The 20163-nt window shown below is 41.4% G+C and overlaps 1 protein-coding gene across 1 annotated transcript in view; it reads left to right on the plus strand.

The window, feature by feature from the left end:
• heatr1 (HEAT repeat containing 1) overlaps positions 1–20163 on the plus strand; it is a 41660-nt gene that overhangs the window by 20764 nt on the left and 733 nt on the right. Inside the window, exons 24-44 of the mRNA XM_036573151.1 lie at positions 651–782; positions 898–1001; positions 1088–1225; positions 2668–2783; positions 4091–4212; positions 4295–4423; positions 5454–5675; positions 7156–7285; positions 8922–9091; positions 9206–9258; positions 9349–9472; positions 11152–11292; positions 12000–12301; positions 12473–12623; positions 13827–13985; positions 14211–14345; positions 14473–14577; positions 15981–16149; positions 16553–16722; positions 18113–18271; positions 18446–18554. Of these exons, the coding sequence (XP_036429044.1) occupies positions 651–782; positions 898–1001; positions 1088–1225; positions 2668–2783; positions 4091–4212; positions 4295–4423; positions 5454–5675; positions 7156–7285; positions 8922–9091; positions 9206–9258; positions 9349–9472; positions 11152–11292; positions 12000–12301; positions 12473–12623; positions 13827–13985; positions 14211–14345; positions 14473–14577; positions 15981–16149; positions 16553–16722; positions 18113–18271; positions 18446–18554 (3040 nt within the window). The remainder of the gene's footprint in view (positions 1–650; positions 783–897; positions 1002–1087; positions 1226–2667; positions 2784–4090; positions 4213–4294; positions 4424–5453; positions 5676–7155; positions 7286–8921; positions 9092–9205; positions 9259–9348; positions 9473–11151; positions 11293–11999; positions 12302–12472; positions 12624–13826; positions 13986–14210; positions 14346–14472; positions 14578–15980; positions 16150–16552; positions 16723–18112; positions 18272–18445; positions 18555–20163) is intronic.

The raw sequence follows: 20163 nt of genomic DNA on the forward strand, positions 1-20163 counted from the left end.
ACATGACCACAGCACATGAGAAACAAGTAATTTTCTCATAGGACAAATTCATTTCTGCTTAATTCAGTGGTTGAGATGTAAACAGAGTCATTCAGAGTGGTTTGGTGTGAAATGGTTGATCGTAGAGACTCAGATTTCTTCACAGTGGTGGTGAATGGAACCAGGGGTCACCATGGCTACAACACAATTATAGCATAATTATAACCATTTGATGTGTTTTTTTTCTGAGAGGGAGCTTTTAGAAGTGGACGTCTGGTTCCCATTACTGCCACTGTGAACAATTATGACTCTGTAAATCTCTCTTGACTGGAGCTTTTCACACCAAACCACTCTGAATGACTTTGTTTACATCTCAACCGCTATGCAGGAATTTTTCAAAAATGATGGAGTTCACCTTTAAGAATTTGATGGAATGTTTTTTTAAGCAACAGTGCAAATCATAATATGTCAGTAAATCTGATATAATAGATCTCAAAATTATGACTTGTTTTCTTGAACATTTGCCTTTTTATCTTAAAATAATTACTTATTTTCCCAAAATTTTAACTTATTAACTCAGATTGTTGACTTAGTATAATAAGAATGAATTAAATTACTAACCATTCCTTATAATGAATCAGGATGAGTGACTGTGTTTCTTCTCAACACAGATCAATAAGCCCTTCTTTGCGGCGCTGGGTGATGAGAAGATCCAGCAGAGGATTCTGGGAGTGCTGTTTGACCTGCTGGTGGACAGCAAAAACCCAGCCAGCTCCCAAACCATCAGCAGTGTCTTCAAAGGGGTGAGTGGGCAGTTGTTCTCCACTTTGGCTCTTTGTGATGCTCCGTACTGTTTGTCTGTAAAGGCCGCACTGTTTCTGTTGATGTGTAAAGACTGCATGACTGCGTCTGTTGTAGATCGCTGTGGATGCAGAGCTGGTGGCTAATGAACTGACTCCCGTGGACAAGCCCAGAGTGACCGGAAGCATACAGCAAACTCGCAGGAGCAAAGTGCAGCCCAAGTAAGGAGTCAGCACTGATGTTGGCTGGCCAAAGCCATGTTTATAGGACTGCACCAACACATTAATATCTATTTTTCCTCCCAAAGGAAAGCACAGGATGTCCCACCAGAGGAGAGCGCTGTGTCCTGGCCCAGAGTCACCCTGATCCTGGAGCTCCTGCAGCACAAGAAGAAGCTGAAGAGGCCTCAGATGTTGGTGCCAGCACTTTTCAGCCTTCTCTCCAGGTATGAGATCTGGCTAATTATGACTTTCCTCCTACAACAAGCCTGTGGAGTCACTCAGAGCTACAGTAATACGAAGAGTTCTGTAAGTCAACCCAAACAGCCTGTAAAACACCTTCTGTTTAAATAATGTGGCTAAAGTTTACTGTAGGCTACAGCGCAGCTTCGATCGGTTAAGTATGAAAGGCCACTTATGCCATGTAAGAAAAAATAAAATCAGCCCCCACTTTCTGGCAGCAGTATGTAAAAAAAATTTGACTTATGTTGGAGGGTCACATTTTTGTATCAATATAATGACTTATTTTCTTGAAAGTTTTACTTTATATGTCAAAAATAATTCTGACATAGTATGTAAAATGACTTAAGTAAAAATTTCAAGAAAATAAGTCATTATTTTTGACATAAGTAAAGATTTCAAGAAAATAAGTCATTATTTTTGACATATTAAGTAAATAATTTGTCTATGTCAAAAATAATGACTTATTTTCTTGAAATCTTTGCTTACTATGTCAAAAATGACAGTCAAAAAAATTAAGAAAATAAGTCATTTTTGACATATTAAGTAAACATTTCAAGAAAATAAGTAAATTTTTACTTAATATGTCAAAAATGACTTATTTTCTTGAAATTCTGCCTGCTAGAAACAGGCTACCATGTTACAAAAAATGTGGTGCCTTGCTCTGCTACATGTATTGGACTGATACAGCTGGGCTACAAAATGAAGGAAAAGGCAGTTTGAGACAAATGCAGGCAGCATGTTTTCTGACATTTAAATCGTTCATTGCGATCAACTAAAACCAAGTGTTTGTTCTTAGTACTGTTCAAACCGTGTTACGTTCACAATCATCAGATTCATCCACTCAGGAAGGGGTCCGAAGCACGACCAGTGTTACAAAATGTTGTTCTGTACATTGTATGCAATTACACATTTCCACCAGAGAGGTCTCCAAATCCCCAAAACTTACATAGTGCTGCTTTAATGAAAACGTGAAACATTTTTTTCCTCCTGTTATACACATTTCTTAGTGTATGGTTTGTATGTGCATCTGTTGTTTTATGCTTTTCTTATTTATATGTAAATTTTGTTATTATTTCTTTGTCATAGTCTGTACATAGTCTTTGATCTCTGAAAGGCACTCTATATTATTATTATTATTATTATTATTATTATTATTATTGTTATTAAAAGACTGTTAACACTGCGATGATGAAATCACTCAGGCTAATAGAGATTGTTTTCCTGATGCAGATGTTCTCCATTAGGGTTTTGGTATATCAGTGTTCTTTTAAAGATGAAAGACATTTGTTTCTGTGTTTAATGTAATTGTTCCTCATGATAGTCTGATGTGGACGCAGCAGTGGTGCCAGTTTTCCCCGTCTGTAGTCAGATGTTCAGCGATTCAGTCGAAGGTTTTACTGAAGCGTTTGCTGTTTCTGTGTTGCAGGTGTTTAGAGGCGTCGGCGGAGCAGGAGAATGTGGAGTACACCAAACAGCTCCTCCTCAGTGTCCTCCTCAACATTTGCCAGAAGCTCTCACCACAGGGAGGACCCATCAGCAAAGGTAAACAGTTTACTACCAACACACATCGAAACACAGGTCACAGAACACAGCCTTTCCACCTCTAGAATCGTTTTATATCGAATCTGAAGTCGTTTTATGTCCGACTAAAACGTAAAGCATGCCACCTCACACTTCTCTATCTGTCAGTCTGATGGACGAGTCTGGGTTTGGCGAATGCCAGGAGAACGTTACCTGCCTGACTGCACTGTGCCAGCTGTAAAGTTTGGTGGAGGAGGGATGATGATATGGGGCTGTTTTTCAGGGGTTGGTCTAGAACCTTTAGTTCCACTGAAGGGAAATCTTAATGCTTCAGCACCAAGACATTTTGGACAATTATACACTTCCAACTTTGTGTGAACAGCTTGAGGAAGAACCTTTTCTGTTCTAGCATGACTGAGCCCCAGCACACAAAGCAAGGTCCATAAAGTTATGACATCAAACACCTTTGGGATGAACTAGAACAGAGATTTTGAGGCAGAGCCTTTCGTCCAACATCAGCATCTGACCTCACAAAAGCTCTTCTGAATGAATGGGCAAAAATTCCCACAGACACTCCAACATCTTGTAGAAAGCTTCCCAGAAGAGTGGAAGCTGTTATAGCTGCAAAGGGGGACCAACTCCATATTAATGCCTATGGATTTAAAATGGGCTGTCATGAAAGCTCCTGTAGGTGTAATGTGTAGGTGTCCCAATACTTTTGTCCATACAGTGTGTCATTACTGAGTCAAAAGAATAAAAACAAGCAAAAATATGGTGACTCGTACAGGCTCAAAAAGAAAGTCCGGCTCAATGTTTAGATCTTAAATTAGCTCAAAATGAAGATATGATGACAATAGTAGATAATTCACTCACATTCTCAGAAGACACATCCTTCACCAAGTTCCCTTTGAATTCTCTTTCAACGCGCTCACAATCAACAGATTTATCCACTCGGAAGTTGAGTCGGAAGCACAACCCATGTTAACCCATGTTAAAACATGTTGTTCCATACATTGCATGCAATTACACATTTCCACCAGAGAGGTCTCCAAATCCCCAAAACTTAAATAGTGGAGGTTTACAGAATAAATGAGAACTTTTTTCCTCCTGTTATACACATTTATTTATTTATGGTTTGTATATGCATCTCTTGTTTTATTATTTTCTTATTCATATGCATATTTTTATTTCTTTCTTAAAGTCTGTACTGTCTTTGATGTCTGAAAGGCACATTTACATTATTATCATTATTTTTATTATTATTATAAGACTGTTAACATCGCGATAAAACCGCTCGAGCTAATAAAGATTGTGTTTTCCTGATGCAGATGTCTTGGATGAAGATAAGTTCAGTGTGGAGCTGGTGGTGCAGTGCGTGAGGACGTCCAGCATGCCTCAGACTCACCACCACGCGCTGCTGCTGCTGGGCACTGTGGCTGGAATCTTCCCCGTGAGTAACACCTGCGTTTGAGTTTATATGTTTGTGTAAAGTTTCCCAGATTTCTAACAGTTACCATTTCTTTATTGTTCAGGAGAAAGTTCTGCACAACATCATGCCCATCTTCACCTTTATGGGAGCCAACATCATGCGTCTTGACGACACCTACAGCTTCCAGGTCATCAGCAGGACTGTACAGACTGTCATCCCTGCCCTCATCCGTGTACGTTTTAAGCTTTGGTTGGGTTTTTTAAAAAAAGAGGCCTGATTTCCATAATAATGACCCTAAAATCCAGATTTCATTCCATTGCTTGGGAATGTAGGCTACAGGCAGATCAGTAAGTTAAGAAGCATTTGTTAGAGTAGTGTGTGTACACCAGCGAGACTGATGTGTTTTTTTGATTATTAATATGATACAGAGAAACGTACCATGGGATGTTTAAAAACTAGACCAGGGGTCAACAACATGTGGCTCTTTTATTGTCCTGTTGTGGCTTCACAGCAGAATCAGATTTGTAGGTAAAAATAAAATAATCCTCCTTTACAGTAAAATAAAGCTCTGCTGATCGTTCAACACAGTTTTATCAATAAATGGTCTTAAACGCTGGAGTTAATGTAGAACTGCTAATTCATCCTTAACCCCTGAAGGTTGCCGCACAGTCTGCTGGTCACCAAAGCAACGCAACAATCTCGCCTAGCTTAGTAGCTAACAACGGCAAAGAGAAAGATTAAGGATTAACATTAATAATTTGGAGACATATTGACTTAATTGCAATTATAATTACTCCATCTGGTTTAGTGTCAAACACTAAAAAAGTCACAGAGCTGAAGGCAGTTTCTTGTTAGAATTTTCCCATTCCACCTTAAATAGAGCAGCAGTTCTGGCGCCTCAGGCACCATTTAAGGTGGAATAGGAAAATTTGAATGAGAAGCGACTTCAGCCTCGTAAAAAGTTGAACACTGAGACAAATTTTACAAGAAACTGTTCAACTTTTGTGGAAAAGTTTCCTGCTGGAGATGCGAGAAAAGCAGCTATAGCTGAGTTAAAGTAGAAGTTTTTTACCTGGTATGCTGGAGACAAAATGAATGTGCAAGAAAAGACAGTGTAGTGTAGCCAAAAGGACATTTAGATCTGCTCTTTTTGTAATATTTAATAAGTTCTATGGATTAAACAGGTGAAGGCCAGCAAAATCTGTTGTTAGCTTGATGTTGACACTGACCATCCCTTATCTGCTCCTCTTCTCCTTCACAAGGCTCATGAGGGCACAGGAACTCAGTCGGAGGGTCAGATGGAGGCCGTGGTGACCCGTATTGTGCAAGTTTTCGTCGACGCTCTTCCACACGTGCCCGAGCACCGGCGCCTACCCATCCTCAAGCAGCTGCTGGATACGCTGGGGCCGTCCCGCTTCCTCTGGGTCCTCCTGCTGCTCCTGTTCAAACAGCACACCAGCCTCAGCACCGCCGGAGCTGAGAAGGTAAACAGTGCAGCCGGGGGGGCAGCTTTTCTGCAACCTTAGACTGAGTAGTTTAGAGGGGGGATTCCTTAAAGGTTTATTTCAGACCAGGGGTGTCCAAGGTCTGGTGTCCAGGGCCAGATGCAGTCTGCTGTTTTAACTGGCCCGTGGCTTCTGTTGCAGAGTGTGTTATAAGTGGCCCTCCAGCTAATACTTTGCAGTTCTTCCTTTCTTCTGATGGTGGCAGCAGTGGGGTATAATTACAGTGTAATGCACTGGATTGTGGTAGCGAAGTTTGAGCCTTTCTTCTCTGACTAGACCTGCAGCTTCATTTAACGAACCACAGTTACTCGAGACTATAAAGCACAAACTTTTAGAAAGATTTTTACAAATATTTTTTCATCGAGAGCCACAGAAAATGCTTGTGCCTCATGTCAAAAGACTGTAATGAATTCAATATTAATACTCATGAAACAAAGCCTGGACATTATGATAAATATTCAGGGGAGGGCAGAGAAACTAAAGCAGCTGCAGCTACCAGAGTCTCACAGCACCAAATTCTTATCACGGCAAATTCGATAGTTCTGTAATCTTTAACCCTTTAAGGCCGAACAAGAAAGTACCTGTTCATGCTGTTTAAATTTGTTCCTCTCGTTTTACTAAGTTATTTCTGAATGTTGTTGCTGTACTGAATTGATATGTAAAGAACATGAAAATTGAAATGTTTTTATTAAGCTTGTCTCACAAATTAAATTTCTGAACAAGTAAACAGTTCAATATGAATATATTTAAAACATGTTTTATTGTTACTCTGCTTAAATCAGTCATTTTTAAAGCACTTCCCAATCAAAATTACTCTGAATGAGCACTCCAACAATAAAATAAGCCTCGTGCGTCTTTTACACAGTGATGGGAAACACAGTAGCTCACAGAAAGCTCTGACTTTACATGCTGATGCGTTTCACTGACCAGTGTGAACACGCACGTGTTTAAGGGGTCGTCACCAAATTCTCAGATTGGACCGCCAGCAGGACGCTTGGTTTGATTAATTGCTTTTCATAATCGTATTTGTTATATGTAAAAACATAATATTTTGAATCTTTCAAGAATAAAATTTTGGCCGTCACGTATTTTGACATGGTTCAATCTGGCCCTCTTCGGAAAACAGTTTAGACACCCCTGCTTTAAGTTGACAACTTGGAGACTTTCAGTATTTAAGGTTCAAGATTCTTCAGTGCACTGAATTTGCTACAGCTCTGCGTGTCCGCCAGTCCACAGTAAACAAGTGCAATCCAATATAATGGGTGCAAAACTGAAGGACACACCCCAGTCTAATGTTAAAAATAAGGCCTAAGAGATGTAAACTGCAAACCTTTTGGTGAGGAATCCTCTCTGTTGTGATTTGCTCCAAAGGACTTGAGGTCTTTTACTCATCTCAGGAAACTTGCTTGTTGTGGCTTAGTATGTCTTTGTGTGTTGATGGTTTTGCTGTGTGTTTCAGGAGGCAGCTCTGGAGCGGGATCTGGAGTTCTGGATCTTGGTGTGTTGTGGGTTTGAAGTTCATGAGCAGCTCACCTCTTTTATTAAGATCCTGCAGTTCCTTATGACTCTGCCACAGGACAAAGAGGAAGGTAGGAGCCACATTATGCACTAAATAGGGCTTAACCAGTGCATCATCAGAAAGCCCTCTGTGCTGATATTAAGGGCCATGTTTTTATGTAAACCTGTCATGTCGTCATTCTGTGGTCGACGTTGAGATGCTCAGTTCTAGAGAAATGTATTGAGTCAGAGTTCTTCACAGTGGTGACGATAGGAACCAGACATCTAAAGAGTTTAAAGGCGCACTATATGATTCTGGAGAATGAATGTTGATATTTGAACTTATCAGCAAAACAAATACACCCCTCCCTTCAGTGCTCCTTCACAAGCTCCGCCTCTTAAATTCATAGACATGCACTGTCGAGGCAAATGATCTTTGTGGCCATAAAACCCTTCACAACTGTTGTACAGACAAAATAATATTACAATAAATAATATTACATAATGTTAGAGTGAACAGTGACACAGCAAGTAATGTACCGAACATTAGCCAGGTTGTGGGTTAGCAAACTGTCGCTACAGTTTCTGCTGTGAATCTAATGTTAACCAGTTGCTTTCACAAACAATTGCAAACAGGACAAAACAAAACTGATCTGCTGATTCTGTGAAACAGCAAAAATAAGTTAATGCTACCCACCTGTCCAGCAGGAGCGACCTCCTCATCCCTTTTCATGCATTTCAACTCTCAGTGAAGCTGAAGTCAGTTTGTTTTTCATCAGCTTATTGTTCCAATTTTCCCGTTCCACCTAAAAAGGTGCAGAAGTTAAGATCACATTCAGCAGCCTCAGCCTCTTGTTCGAACTTTCCCATTCCACCTTAAAAGGTGCAGAAGTTAAAACTGCATTCTTTTGCCTCAGCTACTTGTTCAAATGTTCCCGTTCCACCTTAAAAGGTGGAGCAGCTAGACTACATCCTGGCATCTCAGCTTTTTACTGGAATTTTCCCGTTCCACCTTAAAAGGTGCGGAAGTTAAGACTACATTCTGGCGCCTCAGCTTCTTACTGGTTCCACCTTAAAAGGTGCAGCAGCTAGACTATATTCAGGCACCTCAGCTTCTTGTTCGAACTTTCCCATTCCACCTTAAAAGGTGCAGAAGTTAAAACTGCATTCTGTTGCCTCAGCTACTTGTTCAAATGTTCCCGTTCCACCTTAAAAGGTGGAGGAGCTAGACTACATCCTGGCACCTCATCTTCTTATCGGAATTTTCCCGTTCCACCTTCAAATGTGCGGAAGTTAAGACCACATTCCGGCGCCTCTGCTTCTTGTTAATTTTCCCATTCCACCTTAAATGGTGCATGCACAATGCTGTGTGGCCGGTCACTGTCTGGGGAGGGCAAAACAAAACGTGGAGAGGACCGAGGTTTTCAGAAGGCGGGACTAACATGCACGTGCGGAGGGGTGTGGCTTCATTCTCTGCTCATCACACTGTTACTTCACGTCTTTACATGGAAAATGGCTGTTTGCTGCTATATTAATGTTTTAAATGTCATGTATTTGGAGCCTTTAATGCCTGTAAACGCAGATTGTCCACTATTTTGCCATCAACATTACATGTAAAATCTAATGTAGGCCTGGTTTACTTGTTGCACGTGATGCCTGGTCACTGTTGGCCTCCTGTATTTGTACGAATACCTAAGCCATTTTTCTTCCATGTCGTCTTTCTTGCAGTCCCAGAGAAGAAAAGGACGAGAGGACTGAGAAGAGAGAAGAAGGAGGAAAACGTGTCTCAGCTGATCTTCAGCGTGGAGACCCACAGCGGAAAGGAGCTCCGGCATTTCAAATTCCTCTCCGTGTCCTTCATGGCCCAGCTACTGGCCTCCAGCAGCTTCGTGGGAAAGGTCAGTGGTCTCTTCACAAGGAAAACCTTTATTTATCACGTCTTTATCATTGTGGTGTCATATAGAGACGGTTTAAACAGGAACACTAAACACTCGTATCCGATTCTGATTCAGGTGGCTGACTGTGAGGATCTGACTGAAAACTCTTTACAGGAACTTCAGCAAAGGTGAGTCTGAAGCCCCCGTGTTGTTGATTGTGAATGGTCTTCATTTTGATGGGTGATTGTCGATGGCTTCATGTTTTGATATGTGTCCAGTCTGTTGGAGGAGAACTTGCGCTACATTCACACTGTGGCTCAGTGTGTGGAGGAGAACGCAGACAAACCCACAGCCAAGTTCTGGAGGGCTCTGCTCACGAAGTCCTATGACGTCCTGGACAAGGTAGGACCACCTCACAGCGTTGATTGAACACGTTCATATTTTTTGTGTATGCTGAACTGGACGAATCAGTTTACAAATAACGAACGTGACGCGAGCAGCGTTCACTCGCACGAGGCGTTTCCATAAACACAGCCGAGCACGTCTGGTGCTAGCGGTAGAGACGTCACTGCAGGAGTCAGTTTGTTTGAGCATTTGAAACAGTTTTATGGTTTTTCAGAGGTCATTGACCTCTTATTCTCCAGGGTATGTTTAGTTTTTCTATCTGAATTTACATTTCCAAATCGTAAGGCAAATTATTCAGTAACTGCATGAAATAAATGTAAATTTTTATTTTTGGGTAAAAGCTCCCATCAAAGAAGACAGTTACAGCTCTCATGACCCCCACCTTTTCAATGTTGATTATGAAATATGAAAATTATGAAGAATATGACGAAATGCGTTTTGGAACCACCGGTGGTCCCAAGGAGTTAAAGAGGTTAAAAGATGGCTGAATATTGCTCTTTCAGCCGGTACCTTTGTTTACATTACAGTTTTTGTCTGGTGTTGTCACGGTAACGGCAGTACAGGTTATTCTGGAGGCTTTTTTCCCAATCAGAGCCTGTTTTATTTTTCCATTAATCAGAATGAATCCATTTTGTGGTTTTGAACTTCTGCATAGGTTAATATAGTCTACATAACACTTTCATATACTGTGTACTTTTTCATTGTCAGAATAATATGATACATTGTTTAAGTGTTAAAATATATTCTCAGTCTCAACATTAAAAACCAGTGTACCGATGTTTTAAATGTAACTCATGTTCAGTGGTATAGAATAATTCATTTAGTGTATGAGTAGCAATGATTTTGGGCTGGTGATGGATGGTAGAAAGAGGTTCTATTGAACACTAATAGTGGCCTGTTTATTAAGAAAACAAACAAATGAACATGAACTGGTTCATTTTCATTAGTATGAACTGAACTTTGAACTAGTTCATTTTCAGTGTGAACACTGGTTTTATGTTTGAGCTGCACAAATTACGTTTTGTTGTGAAAATAACATCCTCTACACACCTAAATACGGCATTTTCCTGCAAATTTTAGTTCACAACTTCTATTTATTTACTGGGGAGAAAAATAAAACAGAATATAAGATTGTAGATTAAAAATATGCAGAAGTGTGTTCTCTGTAGAAAATACAAAAAATATGCAATTTGACCAGACAGACCAAAACGTTTGCATGCAACATAAACTAAAACAGCAAGTGGATGTGCGGGTGAAGAGTTTTTTACGATGTATGATACGTATTGTGATATTTTGACACACATGCAATGCACTAGTCAAGCCACATTTAAAAATCGCTATAAAATTATGAATACATTGATGTTTAGTGTTTCACAGACTAATGCACTAAATCCAGTTACACCAGACTGATTGTTCTCTGTTTTTAATGAAACATGCAGGTGGTCAGTTTTTAATTACTGGCGATATCCATGACACGCTCAGAAAAGCATATTGTTTATCATGCTAATAAAGTTTATTGTAAATAACGATAAAATATTGTCATGTTGCAGATCTGTGATTTATTTATCTATACTCCAAAACATACAGATGCAGCGTTGACTTGTTCTAAAACGTCTGCTATCTCAAGTAAACCGAGGATTAATGTGTATTTTTTATTATTTTTTTAATTTCTGAAGGTCAACGCACTCCTGCCCACCGACACCTTCATCACGGTGGTGCGTGGGCTGATGGGTAATCAGCTGGCATCGGTGAGGAGGAAGGCGATGGAGCTGCTCAACAACAGACTACAGCAGAGGAGGAAATGGGAGGAGCAGCAGGTGCACATCTGCATGCTCGTTGTGGCGTTCACTCACCATTAGTTAGACCTTTGAAAATCATCTTAGGCCAGGAGATACACTATGTGGCCAAAAGTATTGGGACATCTACACATTACACCTACAGGAGATTTTATGATACCCCCATTCTAAATCCATAGGCATTAATATGGAGTCTGCCCCCCTTTGAGTCCAGTGGTGGCACTCCATCCAACGCCTGGCATTGTGCTTGGTGATGTAAGGCTTGAGGAGGTTTAAACTCTGCAGTTATTGAGTCAGCAGAGCGTTGGTGACTTTTATCACTCTGCTCCTCAGCATTCGGTGACCCGCTCTGTAACTCGTGGCTGAGTTGCTGTGGTTCCTAAGCGCTTCCACTTGTCAATACCACTCACAGTTGATCATAGAATATCTTGTGAACTGACTTGTTGCAACGGTGGCATCCTATTACAGAACCATGCTCGAATTCAGTGAGCTCTTTAGAACGACCTATTCTTTCACAATTGTTTGTAAAGGCAGGCTGCACGGCTAGGTGCTTGATTTTATACACCTGTGGTAATGAGACTGAATCAAACACCTTGATTTAATGACTGAGGCGTGTGTCCCAATACTTCTGTCCATATAGTGTATGAATGCTGAATTATGTTTCAGTTCTTACTGGAATAAATTCACGCACTCTTGACTGACGGCCCTCTCCTCTTTCTCTGTCCCAGGTGGCTGTGCTGCTGGAACTTACCGGTGACCTCCTGGTCATCGTGGGCCGTGGCAGTGTCCAGGCCGGAGGTCAGGAAGAAGAGGAGCAGGCCATCAACAGGCAGACGGCCATCTACAGCCTGAAGCTGCTGTGCCGTAGTTTTGGCGCCGGCCACGAGGAGGCGTTCCTGCCGGTGCTGAGCAGGATGGTGGAGCTGGTGGCGAACCCTGAGGAGGAGAGGAACGTCATGGGAAGTGCACTCCTGTGTGTAGCTGAAGTTACCAGCACACTGAAGGCCCTCGCCATCCCACAGATACACAGGTACAGAGATCCAAATACTCCTTTCTCCATAAAGGTCCAGAGAGTAGTTTTGCTCATCTGGATGCGCCTTTAAAAGTCCGGAAGTTTGCATGCTCAGTCTTACGAGGTGTCATTGAACATGTACTCAATGCCTGTGAGTTGATGCTGAATTTGTGGACATGTCAATGCCAGGTTGATGCCAGCGATCCTGCAAACCCTACAGGAGCGCAAAGATCTGCTGTCTAATGAGGTGTACCTGCTGAGTGCAGTCACAGCCCTGCAGAGGACTGCAGAAACGCTCCCTCACTTCATCAGCCCTTACCTTGAAGCTACCATATTACAGGTGAGATACACAGAGTGTGCAAGCTGATACTTTTAGGCCTCGCTTGTGTTTTTTCCACCAAAAGCTCAGGGTTGATTTGTTCTACTGGGCCTTTTTTCCTGAGGCACTGGAGTAAGAGATGAGTACTGTAACCCTGTCATCCAGTTGGGCATGATTGTTTTTTTTGCTTTTTGAATAGTTATTTGAATATTCCAAAGAGAAAATACGTTGTTATGAATAAAAATAAAAACACAGAAGACTTTAATGTTTATTGCGAATGGCCAGCAAAGTGGGAATCCGTGCCTGAAGGTCTGGTTTTGTTTATCTGTGTTTTAGGCGTATGTGATTTAATACACTACCAGCTGATCTACAGAACGTAGAGCAGAGTCAGACAGTATTTTTAGTTTGAATCTTTTCAGTACACAGCCCTGTTTAGATGTCATTATTTCTGGAGGCCCCGTAGTGGCTTTTCCGCCAGCAACATGAAAATTGACTTGGGCTCAATCCCATTTCACCCCTCGCCCCTACCGTTAATCATTATTCCTCCGTTTTGTGCATTCATGCCTAGGGGTAGGGTGTCCCGATGTTTGTTGAGATACAGGGGTAGGGCGAAGTGTTAGGGCTAGACGGCTGTGCAAGCAACCAGAGAAACCCACAAATGTGAGAATTTTTGGCTGATTAAAAAATTACGCTAACCACTGTTTTATCTTAGTTTAATGTCTTTTCAATGTATTATGGTCCTTTTCTTCATAACAAGCATATAAAATCGCTAGTAGAGCTGATGTCTCCGTAGCTAGCTAGCTAAACTTCTCATTCCACTTTAAATGGTGCAGCAGCCCTCTTTGAAGGTATATGATGCCCTAAATGTAACTGAAGCCCAGCAGTGAGGAGCTGAACTTTACCCTCCTCTGCTGTCACTGCAGACTGGCAGGGTCGCCTACAGAGCGGCGCTAGTAGCTGTTAATGGAGTGATGCTCTTTTTATTTGGGGGTCCCATTTCATAGAGGAAGATTTCAGCCACTACCCCTTATAACTCAGTTCTAAGGGGCAAAGTGACACTCGAAAATGGGTAGGGGTAAAAATAAGAAATAGGATTGGGCCTTGGATACATGGTTTCCTGTTGGAATGAATCAGATTGTAACCTGTGTTTCTGTATTAGCCTGTTTATGCTTGCGTACAGTAATACTGTAACAGGGTCTCTTGACTCTCGCTGTTTCGGAACAGGTGACACGTCTGGTTCGAGTTGCTGAGCGGCTCTCCTCCTGCCCTCAACTGGCTGTCAGACTCTCCTCCCTCAGCTCAACTCTTGCAACCAGAGTGCCCCCCAGGGTCCTACTGCCCACCCTCGCCAAGTGCTACGGCAGCATGGTGGACTCCCAGCAGGTGTGTGTGGTTATAGAGCGCAAGGAGAAAAGGAAGGACCTCAGATTTTGTAGCATAAGAAGACATCATGATGTCCTTTAATCTGAAAATCGGGCTTGGATGAAAGTTTCCAGAGATGTTGATCTTTAGTTAAAAACATGTATTTTAATACATAATTATATTAGAGAGTCAAGTTAAATCCAGTCAAGTCTTGAAAGGTTGTGTTTGTCCTCTTCGCTGGTTCAGAATCGTATCGGTCCTCTGATGAACATCCTGAAAGAGCACATTGGTCACCTGGAGAAGGAGCAGCTCACCTCCCACCAATCAGAGCTCACCTCTTTCTTCCTCTCATCTCTCGACTTCCGAAGCAAGCACTGCCAGGTAAAACCCTGCCGAACATAATTTCAGTCGTTTTAACTTATGTAGGACGTGTAATAACCTATAATAATCCTAGTGAGTATAAAGGTGGTCTGATATGTGAACATGACTGTCTGGTGTGTTTGGACAGGGGGATCTGGAGAAGACTGCGGAGATCGAGGGTTATGTCATAGACTGCCTGTTGGCGATGGTTATGAAGCTCTCGGAGGTCACATTCAGACCCCTGTTCTTCAAGGTGAGAGGAAATCCCACAGCCCTAGAGCCCTAACCAGAGCTCTACTGTGCGGCCATTTCATTTCCGAATGAAAATTAGTATCAGATTTGTATGTGCGAGCGTGATGATGGTTAGGTTGACTTCTGATACCTGATTAAAACTCATTCGCGGGGCATTGAAGTAGTGTTGCCATCTAAGGTCAGAAATTTGAGAGTTTGATACCTGGCGATGCCACAGCCATCCGTAAGTGCCACTGCATAATGCCATAAGGTGACGTGCTTAAACCGGAGAAAATGTGTTTCTGGTCAGAAACTTGTTAACTTGCTAAGCTGACCTTGCCCAATATGGTTTGGTAAAATCCTTCTTTTACAGCCTATATATTGCATCTAAAATGGCTAAAGCTTAAATTAGCCTATATGCTACTGTTATTGTAGCCTACTAAAGGCTGGGTTGTATTAAATTTGCTTTAACAGCCATTAGGGCTGCACGATAAATTTATTTATTTATTTTTTTTATTTATCCCGATAACGATAATGCATTTTTATCGTTATCGCGATAAATGAGTTTCTGTGATAATGGCAACTACAAAACATACTCAGAAACCTTACAATGTCCCCATAACTCAGCTTTAATGGAAATTCAACTCAAAACAGCTGCAGCAAAGGGGAAAATATGCAGCACACAGGCTGCTCTGGCTTTACTGTTTTTCTGCTAGCCAGCTGTGCTACTGAAGATCGCTACCTTACACCCCCCAGAGTCCTACAAAATAAGAGTCCCAGACCAACTAAGAACCTGGTGCCGAGCTACTCTCAACCAAAGCAAGAACAACCTTATTTTAAACTAAATACAACCCGCCATGTCTGACGCCACCTTATTTAATATCTAAACAAAAAATTAAAGTGATACAAGAATATGTATTTGTTCTTGTGTATCTGTATAAAAAAGAAATATATATTTGTTTGGTTTTGAAGCCTTTATAGAAAAGGTTTTTGTGGTAATCCTGACTGCTTCTCAGCCTTTCAGTGCACAAGAAAATGTGCTGTCAGTTCTGAAATCAGCAGTTATTAGCATTTCATTTCTTTTTATTTTGACGAGGTGTTTTCTGACACTTAGCTCATCCAATCCGATAGCCTTCTCAGTCTCTTTGACTCAAAATTTCTGACTTTGCCCTAAACCTCAAAGAACACATACTGCTAATTGAAATAAAGTGTACGTATAGAGCCCTGCTAGTGCACAGCAATCATTCTAAAGCCACATCCACATCATCTGGGTTAGACCATTGGGCTTCTTTGTCTAAAATACTGTCAGTGCTGTATAAACACTTTATTACTATCACTTTATTTACTGTGCTTGGTAGTGCTGATATTCCAAACAGCAAATAGCCTTTGAAAGTATGGGATCTAACCGCCTTCCTCTTTTGACAGCTGTTTGACTGGAGTAAAACAGAAGGAGCAGCTAAGGACCGTATGCTGACCTTCTGCAGGCTGGCCGACAGCATCGCTGACCGGCTGAAGGGCTTGTTTGTGCTGTTTGCTGGTCAGCTGGTGAAACCCTTCTCGGACCTGCTCCGCCAACTCAACTCCGCCCAGACTGGTAAATGTGACGCTTTTATTCAGCCAGCCTTTCTCCAGTACATATGCTTATGTAATAATAAAGCAAGTGGTGGGCCACTTTAAATGGGGGCTGACTTGAACCTCATTAGCATTTTTTGGGGAAACATTACTGTAAACATTTTAACAGCAATGCTGTTAAAGTTTATTAGTGGAAGATATCGACTTCACCCCACCACAGAGTTGGATACCAGCTGTATGACATTGTAAAAGTTCCCGTGCGACGTCTGTGATTGGTCATAACACTGAAGGCTCTGTAAGGTCCCTGTGCTGATGGAACTGTCTTCCCTTGTTCTATAAATAGCTAGAATGTCTCGATGGAGATGAGAGATGATTTGTCAGTGTCCATGATTTTTCCATCCTTTCCCTGCACGTCTCCTTCACAGATGAGGCCTTCTTTGACTCCGAGGAGGAGGAGGATGAAGACAACGTGCCGAAAAGCTGCCTGCTGCTGCAGTACATGCTGGACTGCCTGCATAAAATCTTCCTATACGACACACAGCACTTCCTCAGCAAGGAGAGAGCCGATGCTCTCCTGGGCCCCCTGGTGGATCAGGTGGGTACAACAGCCAGTTTAGTCAAGAACATTCATTGTGCATCCTGTAACAAATGTGTCCTGAAACAGCACTCACTCACACTGTGGGACGAGATGATGTTAGTTCTTTCTGTGAGATTAATAGCATGATTGAGTAGTTTCAGCCTCATAGGCTACTTTTTGATAATCAATGTATGAAGGGCTTCAGTTAAAATTGGCTAAGTATAAAGTAATGGTACTAGTTTTTAAAGGAAAAAGAAAAAACTGTGTCCACAAAGCCATAGTTTTTAATGGAGGTGTGTGCACCAGTGCCAACATTCTGCGTCGACTCTGAGCTCTGTTCAGTATCTCAGCGCGCCACTCAGCATGTCACCTTTACTACATTCCATTAAAACCATGTTGAGACTGAAGACCTGTAGATAACATGTAGCTACATGTAACGTGAGAGTCTAGCCTTTTATTTTGCCTCATATTTCTCAGCTCCAAAACAGTAGCCACGTTTACTTGCAGCCTAATAATCTCTTAATAATCCGACTAATAGTTCAATCGGAATAGAATGTGTCCATGTAAACACCTCGATTGGAATAAACTAGTCTGATTGAGGCCTTTTGGAATACAATTTCTATCCGATTGAACGAGGTGGGTAATCCTGTAAATAATCTGTTAAATAGAAGGATAATAACCATGTAAACACCTGTATCTGATTACATTCCCTATCGAAAAGTTTAAGTACGTTCTGATCATGTTCGTCGCGTCATAGTGAAAGTTTATACCGTTCAACATGGCGGAGCAGAAACTGGTCTGCAGAGGAGACAAAGTTTATGCTCTGATCTTTAAAAGACGGCGGTGGGACGGACGTCCAGCTTATGTGTCGCAGAACACGACGTCTTCCTCTCGGCCTTCTTTAATAAGGACATGTGAAGGACGTTTTCCTGAGTCTGACATCATTTTAAAGCAATTAAAAACACAAGCACTGCTCACTGCTGCTCATCTCACTCTGACTGGACTCACGTGATGTCATGTAAACGGAGGTTTCCCATCACGTTGTTGCGTGCATATAAACATCTGTCTTAATCTATAATTGAAATGTAGAAGTCTTTGCAGGTAAACACAGCCAGTGATTTTGTGACAGTAAACTGATGCCAAGCATGATAAATGATGCTAAGAGTTTTATTTCATTCAGTTTGTACAAATGATCTCTGCCAGCATTCAGCAGTGCTTTGCTATGTGACGACGCGACCAGTGTGTGGTGGCCTTAAGCCTTGTTGCTGTTTTGGAAAGTCTTGGATGTCGTTTATAGGACCAGATATGCTGTTTAGATCCTGCTGGACCCTTCAGTGTCCTCCTCTTCTGCCTTAGCTGCTATTAAATTCACTTGACTGAAGCACTCTCACATGTGGTCCTTTGGCAGGTGGAGAACATGCTGGGAGGAGAGCAGGTCTACCAGACCCGAGTCACACAGCATCTGGTTCGGTGTGTGGCTCAGTTCTCTGTTGCGATGGGAGACGACTCCCAGTGGAAAGTTCTCAACTACCAGATCCTGCTGAAGACTCGCCACAGCTCACCCAAGGTAAAACTTCTGAAGGGGCAAGAAAACATCAGAACGCTCTACTGCAGCGCTCACTTTCCTCAAGGAGGAGCTGGTGCTGTCACTGTTGATCTTACTGTCGGAACTTGGTTGGATGTACTGGATGCCAAATAGTGAAAAGGGGCTGATTTGATGTTTGTGTGTTCTTTGGCGCAGGTGCGTTTCTCCGCTCTGCTGATGCTACTGGAGCTGGCAGGCAAACTGAAAGAGAACTACATGGTGCTCTTGCCAGAGACCATCCCCTTCCTGGCTGAGCTCATGGAAGGTAAGCTACACGTTTGTGTTGGGCGAAGTATCTTAATTTAATAAATTGCTGTTGTTGGAAAAAAACTGAAACTTGTATCTCCAAAATAATAACTTTACAGGAGAAGGAAAAAACCTTCTTTACTTTTAATGTAAGTCAATGGAACCAGACTTTTTTCCAAGTCAATTTGGGCCGTTTGTTTTGGTCCATTCTTCATGAAATGTACGATGTAAAGGGCAACAGGCTTTTCTGAGTATATCAGAAGCTGAAAAACGGCAAAATTGAAGATACAAGCGTTTTCAAAATACGAAGTATGGTGACATTGTTCACATTGCAGTGACAATAACTGGCAGTTCACTCTTAGTAAAATGGGTTCTACAGTACTGAAAAATGGTTCTTTGGCTTGTAAGCCTTTTTGGTGCTATATAGAACCATTTTAAAAGGGTTGTATAAGAACCATGCACTGGTTTTCCATCACAGAAAAGAGCCATTTGACCATGCAAAGAACCATTTTTGCATTAAATAGTTCTTTAAGTGTTTGGTTCTATATAGAACCTTTTGCCTTTACTAAAGAACCCTTGAAGAAGCATTTTTTAAGAGTGAGTCTCATGATTCCTCCTTGTCTCACATGTATAAGTGTATTAATCCTGTTCGGCAAAATGAAAACCTTAATCGATGGTCAAACTGGTTGAACAGCGTAGTGGCTAATGGAGATCGGGGTTCGATTCCCTGTTCAGGCAGGAGTGCCACTGCTACCATAGACCACTAAGGATGTACTGTCATGTTGTAGTTCGCACAAATAAAGAACTCCAGGTCTTTTTTGTCTACGCAAAAAATAATGTCGTGTACATTTTCCCCCTGAATGTAACCCAGTCCTCTGAATTACAAGGTCGTTCAGGAGTCTAAATACTACTTGCTACTTGCAAGCTAACATAGCTGCACACTGAACTGACATCGTAAGACTGGGAACCTCACCATTATTCCCCACACAAACCAGTGAGCTTTCTCAAATATGGTAGTTACGTTGCTCTGGCAGTCTTAGACTGAGTAGCTTGTGTTTGAATATAGTATTGAATATAATACCAATATAGTGTTGAAGTTTAACTGTAGACCTTTATGTGAGATTATGTTCAGTGTATAGCTTGCTTGCTGTATATATGTAGCCATATTTGTATTACGACTGCCAAACAACTCATGATTCAGAGGTAGCAGTGACATTTTGGCCAAAAATTTATGTAGAATATTTTTGTTTAACACAGGGCGCAATATCGATGACTTTCATATTTTTCCGATAGAGAAAAATGGCTTAGACACGGAATTCTTTATTTGGGCATGATAGCAACTACAAAAGTATGCAAAGATATTGAGCGTAGATATATTATTTAGCAAAAAATACCATTTATCCAGGTGTTAATTTAATGAAAAACAGCCATTGGTGGAAAACCTTGATTATGTCGGTCTCTTTAAGATAATTATACTGTTATTTATTGCAGTAAACATTATGAAAAACTTTGCTTACATCAAGTTGACATATTACATTACATAAACGCCAAATAGTGTTCTTCTGATTCTCTTTTGTGCCATTTCGGTGGAAATGCATGAATATTGAGATTTATGTTGTATTTTGTGC

The sequence above is a fragment of the Colossoma macropomum genome, unplaced genomic scaffold (assembly GCF_904425465.1).
Source record: "Colossoma macropomum unplaced genomic scaffold, Colossoma_macropomum, whole genome shotgun sequence".
NCBI lineage: Eukaryota > Metazoa > Chordata > Actinopteri > Characiformes > Serrasalmidae > Colossoma > Colossoma macropomum.